This window comes from Vidua macroura, chromosome 9 (assembly GCF_024509145.1).
Source record: "Vidua macroura isolate BioBank_ID:100142 chromosome 9, ASM2450914v1, whole genome shotgun sequence".
In the NCBI taxonomy this organism is placed as follows: Eukaryota; Metazoa; Chordata; class Aves; order Passeriformes; family Viduidae; genus Vidua; species Vidua macroura.
The window spans coordinates 28,739,850-28,760,260 of record NC_071579.1 but is presented as its reverse complement, the minus strand read 5'-3'; the positions used below and the strand labels follow the sequence as shown (position 1 = coordinate 28,760,260).

At 45.9% G+C, this 20,411-nt stretch overlaps 1 protein-coding gene across 1 annotated transcript; it reads right to left on the bottom strand.

Moving 5' to 3' along the window:
• Positions 1-3,894: 3,894 nt before the first annotated feature.
• PRKAA2 (protein kinase AMP-activated catalytic subunit alpha 2) lies at positions 3,895-17,563 on the bottom strand (the record flags this gene model as incomplete). The annotated part of the gene is made up of 8 exons (XM_053985763.1): positions 3,895-6,398; positions 6,634-6,760; positions 8,448-8,952; positions 9,901-10,125; positions 12,552-12,639; positions 13,482-13,626; positions 15,317-15,410; positions 17,409-17,563. Coding segments are annotated over 8 exons (1,578 nt in total), but the record flags the coding sequence as incomplete, so codon positions are not given.
• Between the last annotated feature and the right edge of the window lie 2,848 nt (positions 17,564-20,411).

Genomic DNA, 20,411 nt, shown 5'->3' with positions numbered 1-20,411 from the left:
ACATCCTAACCACATCAAAACTTACAATAATTCTCATGTGAGTGTTAAGCCCTGTTCCTCCATGTTTCTCCTCAAAAGGGAAATAATCACGACAACAGCTGTGAGTTGATGAGCCTGAGGGAGAACTGAAATTGTGTAAAAAGGGGATAGGATAGGGACAAATCTGGGGCACTCCCTGCAGCTGTGTGCTTGAACTGGAGTCACATCCTCCTGCATCAGAGGCACAGAGGAAACAGGTGCCCACTTTTGTCCCCAACACTTTTTCTGCAGTGAAAGGTTATTTTTGCATGATGTCTTTAAAATGCTTCTCCCTCTTTACTCCTTGCTGTAAGGAGCGAAGATCTGAGTCAGCACATGTAAATACATGGGCCTGGCTCCTGGCATGGCTTTTGGGTTGGGGAAGTTGTTTAAATTACTCATGTGGAAATTTTAACTACACCCTCTGCCCCTTTGCCCCCCACCAAGCCCTGAGGGCATCTGTGGTCCCACAGCTGGGATGTGCAAGGATCTCCAGAGGGAAATTCCACCAGCCAACCCCAGCCTGCAGAAAGGGACTGTGCAGTAAGGAAATCCAAAGGATTTGTTGCTTTTATCTCTTTTCATCTCTGAGTTTATTAAAGTGCAAATGTCAACCATGGAGACAGCTATCACATGCAGTGCAGTACACCAAGAAACACTTTCCACACCATAAATGGAAGGAAAAAGGCTTCGTTGTGATTATCTGATGCACAAAGAACAAAACTGAACCAGGGCTCTGTGCCCTTCCATAACAGAAAGTACTACAGCCATGGAATTGGGAAACAAAACCCTCTCCAGGCCCTCAGACAGAAAATATCGAGAAGGATGGAGTGTTTATAGAGCTCAAGGGTTTTTTTTCTGAGCTTCATGTTAATGATATGTTTGGAAGGATGCTTCTACTCAGAACTTTTTAAAGTTCAGTATCTTTGTCTTAAAATTATATATACATGATATTATAAATCATAAATACTCCTTAGAGTATGAATTTAAGAATTGCAGTGGACAAGTCCAGTTTACCTCTCTCATAGAGCTGAGGTTTGTCTGCCCAAAGATGCTGGGCCAAGGACACCACAGAAATCCCGGGATTCAGTTTTGCTTTGTGCTCTAAAAGAAAAAAACAAAACAAATGCATTGAGGTACAAACCACGTGAATATAACATGATACAGAACACATGAACATGCTTTCAGCAACAAGAATAAATATTACCATGGCTACAGGTTCTACTTCACAGCTTTGTGAGATGAGGATAAATAAACTATTTCCAAACTTGAAAACAAAAAAATCAGAGATGAGTCTTACAAATAAACTTTGATTTTTAAATTAAGGCAGCTTCAGCAGGAACTTCCAAGGCTTTTGTTAAAAACAGACTTTTTCTAACACCAAAAGTGTACTCGTGCTTGCAGGCAGAGCTCTGATTCACAGTCTAGTTCTCCTAATTTTGACGATTAAAATGAGCAAAGATCTGTGCATCGAATACCAGGTGCGCTCTCTGCAAAAGTCAGTGTTCCATCAGTAGGTGTCATGTGGGAACTCTGAAACCCAGTTCACCTCTCAGGCATGGGACTGAGGTACCTCTGGCTGAATCATTAACTCCATGGCCGGGAGGCAGACTGGGAATTCAGAATTACAAGAAGCTGTTGCGTTTTTTTTTAATAAGCGAATGATGAAAAAGGGATATGTAAGGGGAGGGCTAAGGAAGCCAAAGGAAAGCACTAAATGAAAAGCCCATACCAAAGTAAGACCTTAAGAAAGGTGACTCTAGTAAGGTCCATCATATACCTGGAACAAAACCAGATCCTAAAACTTTCCAGGAAAGAAACAGCAGGAGCTCGAGCGGGGGTTGGCTTGGCTCATCCAGATGTGCAATTCTTCTTCCCTCTCTCCTCTCAGCTAATAAAAGGGTGAAGCCAAATAATTGCACAACAAATGGTACTTCAAGTATTTAGAAACACGGCCTGCATGTCTCAGAGGGGGGATCCTGCACGAGCTGGGGAAATTGTGCACCTCGTGAAACAAAGCTGCCACTTCCAGCAGTCCCGACGCGCAGCGAAGGCACGAGTTCATGTCCTGCACACAGCCCCCTCTTCCTCCTACAGGGCTGCACGCTGACAGTAAAGAGCAGTGAAATGAAAAGGAGTAGACAGAAGGGTCATTTTGTTCAAACCTCATCTATTCCAACACGAATGCCACTATAATCACACACAGAAACGTATACACAGCACGCACTAACCAGCTGGTTCACGTTTTTACAACACTGCCCATATATTCCCCTGTGCTTGTACACACCTCGTGAAATGCTAAACTGGACACACAGCTGAAGATGCATTTCTGACACGTTGAAGGGAAAAAAAAAATATACCCTGCTGCCTTTACCTACTCAGCTCCAGCTCCTGAAAATAAACCTGCCCCAAACTCCATCAGCACCGGGGCTTTGGCCAGCAGGGGTGGAAGGGTAGGATTCTCACAGCTCCTGATGCCACTTCCCCTCCCATCCCTGGCCAAGGCCATGCTGAGCCTGATGGGGTGAGCTAAGCTACTCATGGGCTTTACCTAAAAGAGGGTGTAAAAATAGCATTCCCTTTGTCCAGGTCCTCTCAGAGGCTGGGATTAGTGAGGGTGGCAGTGTCCAGGGCACACACCTGCCCTGCTGGAAGAATAAAACTGAGAGGTCAGTGACAGGGATGCCACCTACATTTTATATATATGCTTGTATGCATATATAATATTTACATATATATAGTTTCCAACAAGAACAGCACAAGGTATTTCTGAATTAACTTATCCAGGAGCTGGAGGTTTCTGTTGGAGCCTATCTGAACTCTTCATCCTTTGCATTTTGTCTCTCGCCCCCTTGGGCTGAAGCGAAATTTGGGTGAGCTTGTGGCTTGCAAAGCACAGCTGTTCAGTGGCTTCTGAAGAATTGCACTTGGAGTAATTCAAGTTTCTGTAGTTCAAATATCGTCTACCCTGCTTTTCCCGACGCTTGTGCACGTACCAGCATAACTCAAAAAGAGCTGACCACAGTGTAACAGTGTGGAAGTTAAACTCTTCCTCTGGAAAATTTAACTGGAGGTCAGCAGCTCCTCTGCAGCTGGGAAATAGAACACAGCCTATTTGAAGGTAAAATAAATAATAAAAAGAAGTGAAAGTCCTCAGAGTGTTCCAAAGTGCAGCACGGACTTGGGCGAGGCTGTGATGGACCGTTCAGTCCGATGTGGTCACTGAGGGTGTGCTTCCACCAGTCCTGCTCCCTCCACTGCCTCTGCTGACCCTGAGCTGGGAAGTGCTTCATCTCTTTGTGTCTCTCCATATGGAAAGCTGAGTAACTGACTGCCCTCCAGGCAGGACTGGTTTTGCAGATCCACACAGCAGTTAATGTTTGCACGGGTCGGAGAAGATGCCAAGTGCCACAAGGGGCTTATTCTACAACCTAGAAATCCCACCCGCCTCCAGGAAGCAAATATTTCCTCCCAAGGGCATTTGCTGCTGCTTAATACTATTAGTTCTGCTGGGTAGGAAATCCCAGAGGACAAAAGTCAATTTGAAAAAAAGACATCAGTACCTCTACCTGCTCCTGAGCCCCAGACTGTAACACACCAGCCCCTTATCAAGGGGGCTACAGGTGCTGCCAGGACTTGGCAAGATGCTCAGCTAGGAGTGAAGATTTGAGAAGCCTTTAACATTTGAAATACATTTCACTCATTGCTGCTTCCTGGATGGAAATTAATGCCTGGCCCTGCAGCTGCTCCTACTCCTTTGCAAAGGGGTTTATCCCCATCACCCCAAACCATTCAGGGCTCTTTGCTCATCTCAGCCTTGATCCAAAAGCTGCTGAAGGGCTGGGTGCTCCTCAGCTTTGACTCTGGGGGGTGGGGTTTGTTTGGGTTTTTTTTTTTTGCATGCAGGAGTTTGGATTCTCCATCCAAACTCACACCACAGCACTGGAGACACGAATCACCTGGCAGCCACCAGGCACAGCACCAAAGCCATCCTCACCCCAGAGTATTTATTTAATAACCATAATGTAATAAAAGGCTCATTACAAAACCTAGGAGCACTACAAATATTTCCAGTATCTCTTAACAGTCCAACCACTGCTGTGTTGGATTTAGTGTTCAAGAGCTTAACAGCAAAACTGATTTTTCTTTTCTTTCTTTTTTTTTTTTTTTTTGAATCTTTCTACTTTGTGCGGCTTCTGGAAAAATTGCAGCTGTAAAGTCACGTTAGTGAGGATCCAAGCACAATCTGTAACAAAAGTAAGGCAATTTTGTGGTTCTTTTTTTAAAAAAGGGACTTCAAACTGAATAGGTCCATTTAACTGCCAGTAGATGGCAAAAATATCCCATGTTTGTCTTGATTACCTTAAATGATTAGTAAAAAAGGCTTAATTTGTTGTTCTCTTCCTTGCTTCTCATACAAACTTGCAGAAAGTATAAATTAAAGTGCAACTGTACAAAAAAAAAACCCTAGGAAAAAACCTCAAGGGGTCATAAGAAGATATCAAAAAGACAGATTACATTTTTTTCAAGTTGAATGACTGCATACCTGGGACTAGCAAAAGTTCTTTGCTTTGTTTCTTAAAACAGTACAAAAAAAAAAAAAAAAAAAAAAAAAAACAACCAAAAAAACCCAAACAGAACAAAACCAAACCCCCCATCCAACGATTTTTTGGCAAAGCTTTCATAAAGCTTTTGTTCCTTGATTAGACTATTACTTCATAATCAAGTAAATGGAATTAAATACCATGTCAAAGCCAAGCAGATGCCAACGCTGCCTATTAGATTAATCCCGTGTAACAAAAAATAATAACTCTTTTAAACAAAGAAGTCACACATGCATTAGGGTTTACCCTTGGGTAACAAGAATTTAACCTTAAAAATCCCCGCAGTTCATCTTAAAAAATAAAATCCCATCCTTCTGATAGCCAGTAGCAAAGGAACAGTAAAATTCCGTGTTGGGATATCCCTGCCTGGTCAGCGGAGCAGCGAAGGTCACAGTCCAGTGGGCAGCAGCAGGATGGGAGAGCCCTTGGGCAGGGGCAGTGAGTGTCCAGCAGCAGGGAAGGCAGACTTGGCAGTGATTTTGGGGAGGTGACAACAGCCAGAGATTCCTAGGGGAAAGGTGAGAGGTGAGTGCTCCGGAGCTGTGCGCTGCTGATGGCTCCTGCCCATCAGGGATGATCCCAACCCTCGGGGGAAGCGCCGGGTTCTCAGGTGGGTGATCCAGATCCTGTCCCCTGCTCACCTGAACCCTGCTTGGGATTCAGCCCCTGGAGCCCCTGGCGAGGCAGGGGAGGGGGAGCAGGCTGGAGGGAGGTGAGAAAAAGGCAATCTGCCTTCAGCTCCGAGCGTGGCGAGCAGGTCAGTGCTGTCCGGAGCCCTTGGGCAAAATAAAGCACCTTAGGGACACTCCTCTGCAAAGAGTGGACAGGGACAAAGACTGCACCTTAGGGACACTCCTCTGCAAAGAGTGGACAGGGACAAAGACTGCACCTTAGGGACACTCCTCTGCAAAGACTGGCCTCCCCACCACGGCAGGTTTGTACCAGGACCCTTGCACATCCCACCTTCCCTGCCCATCTTCAGCAGGGGGAAAAAGAGAGGGGAGGGAGGTCATATTGCACTAGTGCAGAAGCATCTAAGCAGCTGCTGCTTTGGGGAGAAAACTGTTAGAGAGGCTGGCACCTGGGTGTGAACACTGCAAAGCTGCTTCATCACCCTCCACTCCATCTCACAGAGCTCCCGGTCAACCCCTCTGCCCTGGCTCAGCCCAGCATCAGGGAAACATCAAACTCCCTGCAGGAAGCGTGGCTATGCCTTCATTACCTCAGGATGAACCAGGGGCGAGGTGTTTTCCAAAAACTCAGTGAGAACGTTTGTTACTTTACAGCCTTAACATTTCCCATGGGGTTCACATGGAAAGAAAAAAAAAAAAAAGGCTATTGGATACATTTCACCAGGCACCAGGAGAGGTATGAAGTTAATTTCCTTGGTGCCTTGCTAGAAGGGAGCATGTTTTGGGTCTGGACTTGGCTCTGTGGGGGCAGTGAGGGGAGGAGGAGGAAGAACAAGGAAGCAAGAGAAAGGAGGGGGAGGACGAGTCAGCGCAGATCCTCACAGTGCGCAGAGGGGCCGGCGCCATCAGCGGGCCAGGGCCATGATGAGGCTGGCACACATCTCGAAGAAGTCCATGGTGTGGCTGCCCAGGCGAGGGGGCACCGAGGGGATGCTGCCCACGAAGGAGCCGCTCAGGGAGCCCATCAGAGACTGGCACTCGGAGGCCGCGGCCGCGTCGATGCTCAGGCGCGGCCGGTGCAAGCCTGCGGCCGAGCAGGAGCGCTGGGGCGTGGAGGAGCCAGACCTCTGCTCCATCACCTCGTCTTGAAAAGCCAAAAACCAAACAAAAAAAAAAAAAAAAAAAAGGAAGAAGAGAGAAAAAGTGGGATTAGTTTGGCAGCTGCAATGCAGGTATGGTAATGAAATGGGAACAGCAGCAGAGGTGGATGGCTTGAAAGGGCTTTTGCTGAAAAGACACACGTGTAAGTGCTAAAATGCAGAGGATGGTTCTTAAACTTCCAGGCTGGCCCTTCTACGTGTTCTCCATGCCCTACTCACCATCGATGCTTTTGAAGTCCAGCAGATAGCTGCGGTTGTCCACCTGGTAGAGCTGCAGGCTCATCTTCACGTAGTTGCCGGTCACGGGGTTCTTGCGGCGCACCCGCAGGTGGTAGGCGTTCACCACCTGCAAGGGGAAAGCTGCCCTCAGCAGGGAGACTCCAGGCAGCAACAGGAACACTTCGTTCCTTATTTTTTCTAAATATGAGCAAGACATCTTCCGGGAAAAACAGTTTCTCAAAAGGACAACCCCCATAAAATGAAGCAAATGGCTTCGTTTCCTCCTATCTTTAAATATTCTTCTTAAGGCTGTGATTCACCAGCTGCTGGCTGAGGAAGCTGCAGTGACCCATCTGCCAGGCACAAAGATGATGTTTGCTCCTCCCTCAGCAGCAGCCATGGCCACAAGGACCAAAAAGTCCACTCGTGGGCCCACATACATGGACAAGCTGGGCAGAGCAGCCTCTCCCATCAGCACAGCTAAACCCAGTGCTTGTGGATCAGCCTCAAGCTGAGTATTTCCCCTCGCTGCTTCCCACCTCACAATCTGCTGCATCGCATTTACAATGAGATCTTTTCTCTGTGCCATATTTATGAAGCAACTGCGTGGATGGGAGAGTTAATTCTGATGAAGAGTCACATCTGAAGTTATTCTTAGGGTGGGAAAGGCTATTGTGAAACCTCCTCGTATGAAATAAGCTCCACTGCCTACACAGAGATGTTGGGCTGAGTTGGTTTTTTGAGGCTGTAGCAGAATTACAGCAGGTTTGTTCACTCCCTGTAAAACCATGCAGCTAAAAAATGTCTGGCTGGTGTGGGCAAATGCACCTGGCCACGGTCCATCTCCTGCCTGGTGCAGGGAAATGGGGTTTCTGGAAGCTACTTGATTTTAAAGATGTAATATTATCAAAAATAAGGAGGAGTTAGGAGGTTTTAAAGAAGCAGCACAGTGAAATTCACACAGTACAATGCTTGGGACCTGGAGGGAGGAGGAGAGCTCCTCTGGTGATGAAGATCTGGGCTGAAATTCCTTACCTTGCTCCCAATGCTCACATGATGCTGCTGCCAAAGACCACGAGGCAGGAGAGCTCACCTCAGGGACTGCACAGAACTGGGGGAATGAGGCACAGCAGCAGAGCTCCAGGGCTAACTTAGGGATTTATTACTCCAACTTTGAAAAGGACTGTGACTAAATGTTGCACAGCCCTGGAGAAATACCTGCAGTGAGTACTGTCAGCTAAAACATCTGGGTTTAAATCAAGAAGCTGAGCTAAACTGAGGAAGCAATAAGTGTCTGAAAACACATCTGGTTTGTGAGGACTGCTGCATCTCCATCAAGGAAAAGGCCACCATGTCAATGATACAAATTCTGCACCCAAGACCCCCTGCCCCTCATCTGTTCATCCTTTAGGACAATTCGTACTGTAACATTTCTGTCCTGTCAGGACCAGGCAGAAATAATGAGAGCTCCTCTGCTCAGGAGCACTCAAGATGACCTCGCAAGGAATTAGCCACTAAAATTAGAAATGTGAACAGCTCCTCTTATCCCTGCAGCTAAACAAGGCAGAATCATCTTTCCAGCTGAAGTCTTGGAGCACTCAGAAAGAAACCCCTTATTTCACGCCGTAAATAAGCACCACAGATAAGCACAGCTCGCACCTTAATTCAGTGAGTTTGCCTTCAGAAGGAATAACAGGGATGATTGCAAGGTGGGGGCATTTATCTGGAAGGTGAGGCTGTGACCACACTTCCAAACCTCCCTGAGTTTACGGGATAAAGAATGCTGGAAACCCCCCCACCCCAGCACTCCCTACCTTCCACTCGAAGTCCAGCTGCTTCATGGCCCGGTACACCTCGGCCATGATGTCATAGGGTTTGCTCTGGCTGCGGATCCCCAGGTGCCACTTGGCCTTTTTGACAGTCAGGGGCTTTGGCTTGGTGGTGTTGAGGGCGTCCAGGGGACAGCGGGCCTTGGGGCTGTCGGCGACGAGCGGCGGCATCCGCTCGGGGTGCGGCTTCACGCCCGGAGGGATGTGCAGGGCGCTGTCGTCCATGAAGGAGCCGGTGGGGGGGCTGGAGGCCAGGTAGAACTCGCTGGCCTGGTTCATGATGCGGCGGTTGTCGATGACCAGGTGGTAGGCCACAGCCAGCTGGTCCTGGGGGTCGCCGCTGTACAGGCTGTTCATCACCTCCGACTCCGTGCACTCGAACTTCTCGCACACCTCCCGCACCGCCTCGTCGTCGATGACCGTGGCGTCGTAGGAAGGGTCCTCCGGGAACAGGTAACTGGGCAGCTCCTCCTTGAACCACTCGTGTTCCCTGGGGAAGGCAGAGGGGAGCCTCGCTGTGAGAGGGGAGATGGGGGAAAGCACCAGCAGCCAAGGGTAAAGCCCAGCTGATGAACGGGGAGCAAAACCCAGCCCGGCACAGGGGACAGCAATGGCACTCTGCATGCCGGGCTTTGAAGTGTAGACCTCAGCACTTCCAAGGTTCTCACACTCTGGGATTCCCGCGGGCCTGATGGAGATACAGAGCACCAAACCTACCCAATTCCCACGCCCAATACCCAATTCTCACCAATTTACAACGAGGTGAATGATAATTAAGTGCCTAAAACTCACACAGTGCCTTGTCTACAGATTCTATGTACTGACAGTGATCTCACCTCATGTGCTGCCTCTCTAACATGTAATTAAATCCTCTCATCCTAAGGAATTAAGAAATAAAAAAAGGAAGTTTGCATGGGTTTGCTTGAAGGGTAAAATTAAGGCCATCCACTGAAAATGCATTAAAAACCTGAGAATTCCTAGAAGCCCTAGTAACATTTATGTTCATGCTTAGCACACAGCTAGATGTAATAATGTAATACATCCAATATTTACATCTTAAGTTAGTAACTCTTGGGTTTCTCCTCCTTTTCTTTTGGACATACAGTAAGTACAATGATTACCCCCTTTATTTGGTACCCATAGGGATGTGGTCTTGAAATATAGTAATGAAAAATGGCTGTTGGATATTATGTTCTTGGGATTATTGCATGCTCTAGCAATGGTTTTGCTACGTGCTGTTAAGAGATTTTAAAGGCTAGTTTATAATGCAATAAAATAGAATTTTAAATATTTGTATATAAAAAAAAATATATATATATATAAAATCCTCATCCTGTGCATCATCACCCACTTCCAGACAGCACAGAAGGGCTGCAGGGCTGCTCCTTGAATCACCTGGGACAAAAACCATCTGGATTAGCTGACTACTCCAGCCCACCTGATATCCTTGATGGTGGCTCTCTTGAGGGGGTCCACCTGCAGCATGTGCATGAGGAGCGTGGCCACGGAGCGGTTGAGGTATTCAGGGATGTAAAACACTCCCCCACGGATCTTCTTGAACAGGGTGGGGACGTGCTCGTCGTCAAAAGGCAGAGTGCCACAGAGGAGGGCGTAGAGGATGACACCACAGCTCCAGATGTCCACCTCTGGGCCAGCATAGAGCCTGCACGAGGACAAGGGCAGGAGAAAGCTGTCACCACCACCCTCTCCTCAGTCAGGGTGCAGGTGAGGGCACCCTCTGCCAGCTCCAGCAGGGACAGAGCTGCAGCCCACACCAGGGCTGCTCACGTGGCTCCCCCCAAACCAAATCTGCCTCAGCCAAAACTGCTCAGGGAAGTGGATGGCAGGGCTGGCACTGCCTGCCCACGCTCCCGTGTACAACCCTGCCGCCACCAAACTCTCCAAAAAGCCAAACCTCACATTTCCAAGAGCCCTGCCAGGCTGTTTGCTCCTTTGCCCTGAGGGCTCAGCCAGAAATTTCTGTTCGTTGAACGAGGCAGCTCAAACAGCAACAGATAATTCTATCTCTGAGTGTTTATTTTTGGTGTGCTCCCACTTCCGACAAGATGCCAAATGTGCTCTCTGCCATCACCAACTCAGGACACCCCAAACACACAGTTTTGCTGCCCCTGCTCATCTCTTTTTGCTACATCTGATGCCCCCCCAGAGCTTTTGGGAGGCAACACTTGCCCTTGGGCTGTGAGGCCCAACCGAAATACAGAAGGTGAAATTCAACTACGGAAGTCTCTTCATGAAACCTGCACTCCCTCCTCCTGAAAAGCATCACTGCAGACATATCAGTGTAGAAATCCTGCTGGTCATGCATGTGACCATTCTCTGAACACCCCCAAAACACTTGGTCTGCTTGTCCAAGGTTGGGACTTTCCCTGCTGAGGCCAGGGACAGCAGCAAAGCCATTTTGGAAAGGCAGAGGCTCAGCTGGATGCCCCCTCAGCCCTGCCTCCATGCCCAGCTCCCACAGATCAGAAGCCTGATTCTTTTGCTGCTAAGAGCACTGCCTGAACAGTTTTTTGGACCTTTAAGCCCAAATGAGATGCACTTTTATGGCTCTGAAACCTGAGCTGTCATGCTCTACTGCTTTTGTGCTCTAGCAGGGAAGGCAGCAGGAGCTCCCCCCTGCCCCACACACCCACCAGCAGGGCAGGGAGGGTGGATTGTGCCTGTCCCCCTCAAATGCAGCTCTGAGGAGAGGCCAGCTTGGCACATTGAGCAGGGCCATGAAACTCAGGCAGCCCTGAGCCTGTAAGTGGGAATAATGAGGGAGGGATGCAGCTGCAGCCAGCCAAAAAGTGCAACATATGGGCTTGGTTTTGGTTTTCCTTCTAACTTTTGTTGTTACTAAGCTGCATTGCCTGCACCCTTGGAACATTCAAGGACTAAATCCTCCTTGCTGATCTGCCATGTGCCTTGTCTCCTATACAAATTGAAAAACGTGTGTCTGGCCTTCATTGAAATGGAAATACTCTTATTATTTTTTTGGAATCCCAGTAGTTTCTGGCTTTTTCCCCTTCTTGACAATGAGATTTACTTGGTTTCATTTCACAGACAGAGCTGTAGTCACAACAGGGTTTTTGGATGCTAGTCTAATTCCTGGGATGCTCTGCCAACATTTGCTCTGGTGTAAACAGGGATAAAATAATCAAAATCACAGCAAACACATTCCAAACAAAATGTTCTATTTAAAAGCTACAGATATAGGCAAAAATACATAGGATTAGGAAAAGTAAAGCTCATGGCAAAGGGAGATTAAAAAAAAAACAGGCAGATAATGAGATGGGCAGTTTGAAGGACCATTCAGAGAACTGAAAATTTGAAAAGCTGTATTTGCAATCTTTGCTAAGGTATTACTGAGAGAACTAGGGAAAAATGTACATTCTATGTATTTTCTGTTCCTGACAGCAAAATATAGGAGGCAACACTTCTGTATCAACATGTGAAAGTCCAATTCAACCTTCTGGGGTGTGCCCAACACTCCACGTGCTGTACAGATGCTTGCTGAGAGATGCAACCACAGAGGAGGTTTGTCAATTCAATGAATCAGTTCAAAACAAAGCTCTGAAGGTTGAACCTACTGCCATAGCCAAAACCCCAAGCTTAAGGAACCAGAAGACAAGTATTTTCTTTACCAGTGTTGGGAAGGGATTAAAGATCTTCCCTGCTTCTTTTGTTAGTGAATGGTTTTCCTCATTAACACTGTGTTTTATATTACAGGTGGGCAGGAGAGGAGGGGGTGGCCTGGAAAAGCCTTTCCACCTGGAACCTCAGTATTTGCATCCAAAGAGTCATTTTCACCCTCTTTAATTAGCAATATAAACAGTCAACATCTGGTATTAATAATTCCTCCAAAGTAAACACCTGTAGCAAAACATGGTTTGTTATTACAGCTACTGAGCAGGAAAATAACCAAGAAAACCTTCAGATCTTTGCCAACAGATTCACCCAAACACAAAATCCACTTTGGAAGGATTCAGCTACTTTTACTAGATGTGCAAAGCTGTTTCCAATACCAAGAACAAATGTAAACTCCATGTGCTCACATAGACTCTGATGAGAAATGGAATGTCTTACCTTCCAGAGATGACTTCAGGGGCTGCATAATTTGGGGAACCACAGCTGGTACGTAGAAATTCACCATCTGACATCATGTTGGACAGTCCTAAAAATAAAAGAAATGCTTATTATACACTGATGTTTGATCTGAAGGTCCAGACATGCTGGACCCCGTGTCACAAAGAAAGGCAGGGAAGTGGAGTGTTTGAAAGGGAACTGTTGATATAATTTAGATAGACTTCTCTGAACTGATTTGAAAATTATTACTTTTGTTCTTTTGTTATTATTGTTGTTGTTTATTTTTGTTGGGTTGGTTTTTTTTTTTTTTCACATCCAACAAAGAAACAGTCACTCCAGGCTAATTTTGCTCCTCTAAGTTGCAAATCCCAGAGCACAGAGGGGAAGAAACATAATTCCTCCCAGAGCACTTACTTCATATGGCAACTGGGTGGGGCTGTGAAATGAGTAAATCTTCAGAAGGATTTACATTGCTAGAAAGGACTCACCAGGACAGAGTTGGTAGCCTGGGTATTTTAATGGATTTCAATCCCTAATGCCACTTAGAGACTCCTGTTACTGCTGGTTGTAAAATGAACTGAGGCCAAGAGCACACGGCCAAACAGAGGGAGAACATGCACGAAAATAAACGCACACAGCCAGCTCACCCTGAATTAGCTGCACAGAGCCTGCCTCAAACACAAATGAGGTAAATTTCACATGGGGTGATTACACTAAAACACGGCAGAGATTTACAAATCACGCTGCTCCATTCTCAGTGCCACTCCAGGGGCAGCCTGCAGCGGGCAATCCCTGCTGCTGCAGGAAGGGCAGTGTTTCCAAGTGTGGCATTCCCAGGCGCTGGTGGTCGGGGCAGCAGGCTCTGGGTTTTGCAGGGCTGCTCCGCGGCCGCGCTGGCTGCGCCTCTGGAACGCTGCTGGGGTCACATACCGAAATCGGCTATCTTTGCATTCATGTGTGCATCCAGCAGCACGTTCTCTGGCTTCAGGTCCCTGTGCACCACCATGTGCCTGTGGCAGTAATCCACTGCAGAGAGGATCTGCTGGAAAAGGCGTCGAGCTTCTGCCTCCTCCACCTGTGGGAACAGCAGAGGGAACAGCAGTGGAGCTTGGTGTGTGTGGCAGGCACATTCTTCTCTCGCTCGGGATTTTTTCATAGAGCAGCACAGAGAGAAAGAAAGAGAAAACAATTTCTATTTCTGCTCCTTGTTTTTCCCATGTGGAATGTGTTTGGAGAATTGTTTACCTGGGGTGATTGCTTGGTTGGATTCTGGTGAGGATTGTTTGAGCCTGGTGGCCAATCCAACCCACCTGTGGCTGGACTCTCAGAGAGGGTCACCAGTGGTGAGTTAGTTAGAAAAAGGTATGTAGCTTTAGTATCTCCTTTAAATAGTATATTAATGTATTATAGTATAGTTACAATAAAGAAATCATTCAGCCTTCTGAACTGGAGTCAGAAATCAGCATTTCTTCCCACCTGGTTCACCTTCATTTACAATAGCTGTGCACTCAGGCAGGGGAAGGTTTGACTTAGCAAGGAGCCAAAAAGCTTCCAGAGTGCAGAGGGAAAACCCCAGCTTGCTGGCGAGCAGAAGCTGCAAATAAAGCAGATTTCTCACCCTTGCATTTTACAATGTGCCAGTGTTTGAAAATGATACAGCCCAGAGATGAAAGGTGAGACCTCAGTTCAGCTGAGATGTCAACAGGAATTTAAAGGTGGCACCTATCAGAAAATGGGCCTGCTGTCCCAATGGGACTGGTACAGATCCAGCCTGGACAAAACACCACAGAGGATGCTGCTGGGAGCAATTCCTCATGGACTTCCCCTGGAAGCAACAGGTGAAGCTGGAATATCATGGTGATTTTAATTACCCGTATAGCTAATAAAGTTGTATGAGCTACTATATTTTCAATTTTTATTTTTACTGATGAATTCCAAAAAACTCCCTTCATGAAAAACTGAGTTTATGAATGCAGAAGTTCAGAAAAGATCCAAATCAGCCGCTGAAAAGATCTAGGTGGGCAAAATGTGTGAGAAATCAGAACTGCACATAGAAAAGAAAACTGAGTCAGCTCCATTGACCACTACACTAATCTAACCCAATCTGCAGTAAATGTATTGATTTTGTAGCACAGAGAGGGAACATGGGATGGGCTGATCCTTCACCTGAACCCTTATTCTGGATGCCCACTTTGGCCCATTTTTACCTCCTTGCCCTGCAACTGCTCCACAAGGCAGCGATTTTCCTTGTAACCAAAACCTCACATTTCACAGCTGATTTATACCCAGTGGGACTGCTGGCATCTGAAAATGTTGCTCAGATAAGCCACATCCTTGAAAAGTCTTCAAAGAACCTGACATGGAACCAAGAGGGGGGTCTGGGAGAGGTGAATGACTGGACTGGAGACCACACCAAGTGGTCTTCCCCTCCCATGCCATAAATTTCCTGCTGATCCATGGGGGTTTTGACAGGCAACCCATAGCTAAAAATCACAAAAACAAGCCCGTTTTCCAAATATTTGCCCTAAGCAACACGTTACCTTGCATATTTTGGTTTGAGGATCAAAAATACACCAGAGAACGCTGCGAAAAATCACACACAAGTTTTGTGCGAGCCAGTACAAGACACCCCAGATGGGATTGCTGTGAAGCAACTTCTATTTTGGGCCTTAACCTTAACTGTGCTCCCTTGAGCAGTCATTTTGCTCCTGATCACCTTCCTCTTCCCACACAAGTGTCGGGGCTGACTCGGGACTGGCACTTACACGTCCGTGCTTACAGATGTAATCAAACAATTCACCCCCAGACACGTATTCCATCACCATGAAGAAATCTGTTGGTGTGCTGATGACCTGGTACCTTCAAAAACACAAGCAGATTTAAAAAAAATAGTAATTAGGAACAGGGAAAGGCTTTTGAACAGATTATTAATTCCACATCAACACTTCAGATAAGAATTTGTTCGGATCTTGCATTTGCAACTGCTTCCCACTTCTGAAAAGCTGTCTCTTGTTTCCAGTATAATCTTTCACTTGTCTGTGAAAGGACCTCTTTTCCAGACCTATGATCTTCCTTCAGCCCTTTAAATAATCCTCTGAAATATCTGCCAGGCAATCTTACCACTTAGGACTGCCCTGACTTTCAAATTTCCATTTTGGGTAAGATCTGCAACAACAGCTTCAGCAATGAAGTCCTGGTTAGCTGGGGGCAAGGAGAGGATCCATCTGGTCTCCCTGATATCAAGAAAAAGGAAGATAAAGAGCTCCAGGCACTAGAGAGAACTTCCTCTAGACAAGTACAGAAACAAAAAGGAGTTATTTTTCAATATCCAATCCAATATCCTAAAGTTATTTTTCAAATATCCAATCTCTCTAGAATGGGGGAAAATCCTTCTAGAATGGGGGGAAAAACCCAGAGCATCACCTTCAACTTGCAGATTGATTCTCCATTTTCCTTCAAAATGATCCCTGAGTGCTGCAAGGACATTTCAGTGTCCCAGCTGGAACAAACTGCCAGTGATCAGCTGAGGTCAATGCAGCCCCAGGAATTCACAGCAGCACCAGCTGGGACCTCCCTCTCTTTTATTTCAGATTCATTGTTTTGTTGCTGTTGTTTCTGTTTTGTTGTTTTTTTTTTTTTCCAAATGAATTTTTTTCCAGATGAATTTTATTACTTTTTACAGGACTGTAATTTGAAACAAAGGGATTTCAGCAATTTTCAGAGGCTGGCAAGGGAATGTGGGATACTCCCATAAAGATCAATAGCATCAACCTCATTTTTCTGAAGAGCTTTGGACCCAGACATCTAAGCTACTGTTAATTGCCCCAGTATTTCTTTTATATACATTTAAAAACTTATTGAAAGAGGTTTGTGTGCCCCAGTCTCCTCACATCTTTACCACTGTATTTCATGAATGCAACATGTATCACAGGACACAGATATGGTCAAACTGGATTTAATTTTTATTGCTTTGACAAATGTGTGAACGGGATTTGACTTGCAGGATGCTGGGCACACAGCTGAGGAGTCTTGCTGGCGCTTTTTTCATGAAATAATACCAATCTGTTCTCCAATAAATCCATGGAACTGTGAAGTTACTCTAAAGTCAACAGTTGCTGCATGGTTAGTTATTTAACTGTAGAGAGAATTTGTTTTCCCTTGCCTCTAAGTCCCAGGTATTTGCTATATCTCATGCCAGTTTTAAGGCTGACCTAAATGTCAACTTACCCTTGCAGTTACCATTCAACAGCTTTCTTTTATAGGAATGCCAAAGATATTATCGAGTGCCTCATTAATGTGGGCTGGCTGCACAAGCTGGGGATTGAGCAGGAATCCCAGAGGCTGCAGTGCAGGTGCTGATTTACGACCCCAACTCAGGTTCATCAAAGTGGAGACTTTCAAAACTTATGTCTGAATAATAAATTTTGAAAATAAATTTAAAAAAAAATGTTCTTTTAAGCTTTGGATAATCAGTCCATTAAAACATAAATCCTATTGACTGGAGGCCAAGGTTTCACTCTCAGAGCCTGACCATGCTGCAATTCATGGAATCATAGAATGGTTTGGGTTGGAAGGGACATTAAAGACCATCCAATTCCAACCCCTGCCATGGGCAGGGACACCTTCCACTGTCCCAGGTTGTTTAAAGTCCCATCCAAACCTCGCCTTGAACACTTCCAAGGAGGAGAAAGCACAGCTTCTCTGGAAAACCTGTGCCAGTGGATCACCTAACGCACAAAAACTTGACCAAACACAATTTTTAGTGCTCTGTTCCATCTCCTGAAACCCAGCTGGCTGTGTGTGAGAGGTCTTTGTGCACAGAGGAGCAGCTGCACACGTGGCAGGGAGGGTACTCACAGTTTGATAATGTGAGGGTGCCGGAAGAGTTTCAGGTTTTGAATTTCTCGTTTGATCTTCCCCACCACATCCAGGCTGCGGATTTTCTGCCTGTTCAGTATTTTCACTGCCACTTTGTGCCCTGTCAGCTGGTGTTCACCAACTATTAGAGAGAGAGAGAGAGCATTGCAAAGTCACTAAACAGTGCAGCAGGGTTCACACAAGCAGCTTAGGGCACTATAAGCAAAAAGCCACTTCTGAAGGGAAAAAAAATCAGCAGATGAGGGTGTGAAGTATTTTAAAGTTTTTGTCTCTTCACTGATTTCCCAGTGGAGTCATAGAAGGCAGAAGAGAGGGGACTTATCTGCCAAAAACACTCCATTAAACAGAAGAGTGAGTTGCTGGAGGAGGTCATATCCCAAGCTAATTTGCAAGGATTTATAGCATGTAAAAGCTAGATTAATCAGAAACAGATATATTTAAATGGCAGTGGAGAATCTCCACCATAACACACTAGTAGACAAAATCCCTCATAAACCCAGTCTTGAAACTAGACCATCACACTTCTTTTTTTAAAAAATGGTATGGGGATTTTCCTTGCCCAAAATAGGACTGCAGGATTTGCATTACTAAAATGAATTTCTATTTATACTTCCCCCAGCATGCTTCTTGCTTTGATGACAAGCTGCAGGAATACTGCTGGACTGCAGGAGCAAACTCTGCTCTACGGAAAGATGCAAACTTCAGTATGGGTTTTTTAAAAAATGCACTTGGTGCATTGAGATGCTGATGTTTATCTCCTGTGTTCAGAGAAATATCATATCCATAAATTGGGAGGAGCAGCCCCACTGTCACTGGGGGAATTGTAATTAGTGATGTGAAACAAATTCAGCGTGGGATCCATTTGTTATCAATAAACAAACCACACAAAATATAGAAAAGCTCCCAGGAAGCAAGATTTATATTGAAATTGAGAGCAGAAAGAGCTTTAAAATGTGGTGTTTATACCCAAAAATTAGCTGCCTCTCCTCAGTATTTTCCAACATAATATTCAACAGAGTGACACACGGATGGTTTCCTAAAGCCTGCACAGAAAAACCTGCTTACAGTAAATATTTGTGCTCTCTAATTACCAACATCACCCTTCCAGTGCAAGGAGTTAATTATTGCCAGCAAACCTTGTTATTACATTATTAGAGCCTGTAATTTTGGCAGTCCTAATGAGCTGATCAGAAGCACCCAGGGTAAGCAGGAGGTGTGAGAAGGGCAGGGCAGCAGCACTCAGGGCACACCAGGTCACTATTATTAGCCACCAGATAAGACCTGCCAGAGATTCTTTCCTCAATAAGAGCATCCTAAAAATAAAACACTTTACTGCCCTTGAAAATTAAAGCACCACTTTGCATGTCCATTTTATTCCTCGTAATACTTAAAACTACTAGATGACGGAATGAAAATAAACTCAGCTTTGCAGCAGAGATGCAATTTAGGGATTAGCTGAGGGCTGGAGGAGGCAGATAATTCCTCTGGTGCAGTGCAAGGAGAGTGCTGTAAATAGTCCAGGGAGGCATTTTCCCTGGTGAATCCTTGGGGAGAGGAGAGCAGGGCAGTGCTGCGCGGAGGTAAAGCAAAGTTTTTTCACTGAACTAGGAGGAAAACCCTGATTCCTACCACCCTTTGTTTCAGGAGAGCTGAAAGGCTTTCTGGCCTTGCCTCAGCATATGCTTTGAAAATTTTTTATTATACACTAGGGAAAAAAAAAATGGCCATGCCCAGAATGAATAATTATTGTTTTCAATACTATTGCCAAATAGTTCATCCCCTTTCCCATCCGTGACAAACAATGTGTAACTCTGCGAAGGTTTGCTAGCACAAACACATTAATAATTAAAAATAAACAGCCTATTTTGTAATCCATCTTTTGCTTACAGTAAGCATTAGATACAGAGATATTATTGTTTCTGTCTCCAGTGACTTGTTAAGCCTCCTTGAACTCGGTGAGAGAGAGAGAGACAAAGAGGGAACACAATTTCCTACGTGGTGGGAGACTTTTAAGGCTTTGAGGGCTCTCTGTAGCTGCAGGAATTTAGACATGGGCAGCAAGCACAACCCTCCCTCTGCTCACAGAGTCACTGTCCTTGAAGCCCAGGACCACCCCAAAAGTGAGGGGCAGGTCCCAGGTCTCCCACAGGCATGGAAGAAGATCCTCACCCCAAGGGTGGGCAGTGGTGGCCTTGGCTGGTGGTGAGGACACCTCCTTCCCTCTCACTGCCACCCCAGATTCAAAAAGTGGAAAGGAGACTCTTGACATTTACTTATTTTTATAAAAGGAAAAAAAAAAAAAAAAGAGGAATAGTGATTATAACAGCATGAGCACAGATAATAATTAAAACCCCTTGACAGCATGGGTTTTTACAGCACTTTTCTTAATCCTACCAGCTCAGGCAGCACAAGCAGTTAACATTTTTGCAAATGCTTCAGGGCGATATAGAAGCTTGTGGAGGGGTGAGGAAACTCCTTCCCTATCAGCTCTGCTGGCCCTTATCTCAGCCCAAAGTTAAAAATGAAATCCATCCAAAGCATATATTTAGCAATGCTGTATAAATTCTGCCCTGGTGCCACTTGCTTGTGTGTTGTCTCAGCCTCTCCCTGTCCTTCCTCTGCTCAGTCTCCTTTGGTTTATCTTCCCTCTGACACCAAGTTTGTCTTTCAGCAGCAATGCCACAGTGCCTGGGAAAAATGGGATCTGATCCCGACTGGAGCCCATGGAGGTGACACAAACACAACCCAAGCAGTGCCAGCCCTCGAGGGACAACAAATCTGTCACTTCTGTGGCAAACAAGCCAGGCAAAGGAGCCACCAAGGCCCCCAGGGGTGCCGTGGGTGGCACCACACACAGAAAATATCTGGGTTATTCTGCTGGGTGAAGCTCCCCAGGCTGCACCCAATGTGAACCTTGCTGTGGTCACAGGAGAGCTTTTGGGGACCCTCAGGGTGGGACATGCACAAACACGATTTGTCTCA